Source organism: Lolium perenne, chromosome 6, assembly GCF_019359855.2.
Source record: "Lolium perenne isolate Kyuss_39 chromosome 6, Kyuss_2.0, whole genome shotgun sequence".
Classification (NCBI taxonomy): domain Eukaryota; kingdom Viridiplantae; phylum Streptophyta; class Magnoliopsida; order Poales; family Poaceae; genus Lolium; species Lolium perenne.
The window spans coordinates 162,318,386-162,322,132 of NC_067249.2; the positions used below are offsets into that span (position 1 = coordinate 162,318,386).

The following is a 3,747-nucleotide window of genomic DNA, read 5'->3' on the forward strand; positions in this document are numbered from 1 at the left end:
TAAGCAAGACAAAAACAAAGTAAAGAGATTGAGAAGTGGAGACTCCCCTTGCAGCGTGTTTTGATCTCCCCGGCAACGGCGCCAGAAAAAGAGCTTGATGGCGTGTAACTCACACGTTCGTTGGGAACCCCAAGAGGAAGGTATGATGCGCACAGCAGCAAGTTTTCCTCGTAAAGAAACCAAGGTTTATCGAACCAGGAGGAGCCAAGAAGCACGTTGAAGGTTGATGGCGGTGGGATGTAGTGCGGCGCAACACCAGGGATTCCGGCGCCAACGTGGAACCTGCACAACACAACCAAAGTACTTTGCCCCAACGAAACAGTGAGGTTATCAATCTCACCGGCTTGCTGTAACAAAGGATTAACCGTATTGTGTGGAAGATGATTGTTTGCGTAAAAAATGAGAACAAGATTGCAAGAGATTGTATTTCAGTAAAGAGAATTGGACCGGGGTCCACAGTTCACTAGAGGTGTCTCTCCCATAAGACAAACAGCATGTTGGGTGAACAAATTACAGTTGGGCAATTGACAAATAAAGAGGGCATGACCATGCACATACATATCATGATGAGTATAGTGAGATTTAATTGGGCATTACGACAAAGTACATAGACCGCCATCCAAAGATGCATCTATGCCTAAAAAGTCCACCTTCAAAGTTATCATCCGAACCCCCTCCGGTATTAAGTTGCTAACAACAGACAATTGCATTAAGTATTGCGCGTAATGTAACTAGTGACTACATCCTTGAACATAGCACCAATGTTTTATCCCTAGTGGCAACAAAGACATCCGTAATCTTAGTGGTTCTTGTCACTCCTCCGCATTCACGGAGACATGAACCCACTAACGAGCATAAATACTCCATCTTGTAGTTACTATCATCAACTTGTCCAGAGCATCTACTAATAACGGAGAGCATGCAAGATCATAAACAACACATAGATATAACTTTGATAATCAACATAACAAGTATTCTCTATTCATCGGATCCCAACAAACGCAACATATAGAATTACAGATAGATGATCTTGATCATGTTAGGCAGCTCACAAGATCCGACAATGATAGCACAATGGGGAGAAGACAACCATCTAGCTACTGCTATGGACCCATAGTCCAGGGGTAGACTACTCACACATCACACCGGAGGCGACCATGGCGGCGTAGAGTCCTCCGGGAGATGATTCCCCTCTCCGGCAGGGTGCCGGAGGCGATCTCCTGGATCCCCCGAGATGGGATCGGCGTTGGCGGCGTCTCTGGAGGTTTTCCGTATCGTGGCTCTCGGTACTGGGGGTTTCGTCACGGAGGCTTTAAGTAGGCGGAAGGGCAAGTCAGGAGGGGGCACAGGGGCCCCACACCATAGGCCGGCGCGGCCAGGGGGGGCCGCGCCGCCCTAGGGTTTGGGCTCCCTGTGGCCCCACTTCGTTTCGTCTTCGGACTTCTGGAAGCTTCGTGGAAAAATAGGCCCCTGGGCGTTGATTTCGTCCAATTCCGAGAATATTTCCTTACTAGGATTTCTGAAACCAAAAACAGCAGAAAACAAAGAATCGGCACTTCGGCATCTTGTTAATAGGTTAGTTCCAGAAAATGCACGAATATGACATAAAGTGTGCATAAAACATGTAGATAACATCAATAATGTGGCATGGAACATAAGAAATTATCGATATGTCGGAGACGTATCAACGTGGACAAGGCGAAATACCACTGATCCAGGATACTCGTAAGAGGAACTCAACGGAGGCAAAACTGACAGAGGTGAGTCCGGTTAAGCAAGCTCCTCCAGGCGCGCCGTTGATGTTGGAATGGAAGAGCGACGGAGTGATCGAGCCAGCTGAGAATAAGGGGGCACAGAGACATCTGCCTTTTGAGGCTGAGGATGGGAAGACGGGGTACGAGACAAGGGCGGGCACTCCACCGCCACCTCCATCGGCGAGGGAACAGAAACAACCCAAGAAGCATGCTACAGCAAAGAAGGACAAGCAAACCACAGGATCGGCGGGCTCCGCAACGGAGCACCGTCGGGACCAATGAGTACTTATCTTTGGAACTGTCGCGGACTTGGCAACGCTGCGACAGTTCGCGAGCTTCGCGATTTTGTGCGAGAATTTGCCCCATCCATGCTCTGTGTTGTGGAGATGCAGCTTCAGAAGTCTAGGGTGGAAAGTCTAGCAAACACATTGGGTTATGACAATTCTTTTGCTTTAAGTAGTACGGGCCGTAGTGGCGGTCTGGCGATCTTTTGGAACAATGAAATAAAGATTGAAATTTTACCTTACTCTTAGTACCATATTGACGCGATTGTCTCTCCCTCGTCGGAGGAGCCGTGGCGTCTTACATGTGTACGGCGAGGCCCAAGTGAGAGAACGGCATAAGACATGGGACATGCTTAAATTCATTAAGGCATCGTCTCATCTACCGTGGTTGTGCATAGGAGATTTCAACGAGGTACTTCTACGGGAGGAACATATGGGTGTCAACGAAAGAAGCAACACCCAGATACAGGCTTTCAGAGAAACTGTGGATGTGTGCCAGCTTATGGACCTTGGCTACACTGGTACGCCTTGGACATTTGAGAAGAAGGTAGCAGGAGGATCTTACTGCCGTGTGCATTTGGATCGGGCTCTTGCCACCTCCAGCAGGTGTGAGCGCTACCCACTGGCTGCTCTTCAACACTTGACGGCGGTGGCGTCAGACCATTCGGCTATCTTGCTTCGTTTTGAGCCTATCCTGGAACCCCCTCTCCAGGCGAAATTGTTCAGATATGAGGCCATGTGGGAGACCCATCAGGACTTCAAGCCACTGATGGACAGGGAATGGCGACTAGATACATGCACCTCTATGCATGGTTTGGAAAGGAAGCTGAAAGGGTTATCGCAATCGCTGTCGGACTGGGGCCGTGATACGTTTGGCTCTGTTTGCCGCGAGCTAAGGGACCTACGTCGGCAACTGACTCATCTACGGTTGGCACCGGATAGGGCTAGTCCAAGCTACCAGGAGCTTAAGGTGGTCGAACGGATCGTCGAACTCCAACATAGGGAGGAAGTGATGTGGCGCCAACGCTCGCGTATCCAGTGGCTAGCAGAGGGAGACCGTAACACGAGGTTCTTCCACCTGAGAGCGAGCAAGAGGAAGAAGAGAAACAAAATTGCGCGCCTGAAACGTACAGATGGCTCGTTCACGGAAGACCAGCTTGAACTTGGCCATATGGCAAAGGATTTCTACAAATCTTTGTATACATCGGAGGGTACATCGGGAATGGAAGAGGTTCTCAATGTTGTCCCAGTAACTGTCACAGCAGCGATGAATGAGCAGCTCCTCGCCGCTTATGGGGATGAGGAGATTAAACAAGCGCTTTTCCAGATGTTTCCGCTTAAGGCGCCGGGACCCGATGGCTTCCCTGCCCAGTTTTTCCAGAAGCACTGGGACGTTTGTGGAGGAGAGGTGACAAGGGCTGTCCTCCGAATTCTGCAAGGTGAGGAAAGTCCATAATGTATCAACAAAACCTTTATTATTCTCATTCCGAAAGTGGCGACACCAGAGGAGCTAGGACAATTCCGCCCTATCAGTCTTTGCAACGTCATCTACAAGATAGCATCCAAGGTCCTTGCCAATAGACTGAAGGAGTTCTTACCCGAGATTATCTCCGAGGAACAATCTGCCTTTGTACCCGGACGACAGATCACGGACAACATTATTACTGCATACGAGTGTCTTCATTTTATGAAGAGAAATGGAGCCAAGA

At 49.3% G+C, this 3,747-nt stretch overlaps 1 protein-coding gene across 1 annotated transcript; it reads left to right on the plus strand.

The window, feature by feature from the left end:
- The first annotated feature begins 2,471 nt into the window (after positions 1-2,471).
- Positions 2,472-3,494, plus strand: LOC139832547 (uncharacterized). Its single transcript, XM_071822330.1, has one exon. It carries the CDS (start codon positions 2,472-2,474, stop codon positions 3,492-3,494), a length of 1,023 nt encoding a protein of 340 aa, XP_071678431.1.
- Positions 3,495-3,747: the final 253 nt, after the last annotated feature.

Excerpts from the sequence above, each read along its gene's own strand:
- LOC139832547 (XM_071822330.1), top strand. The coding sequence starts at position 2,472 with ATGGGTGTCAACGAAAGAAGCAACACCCAGATACAGGCTTTCAGAGAA.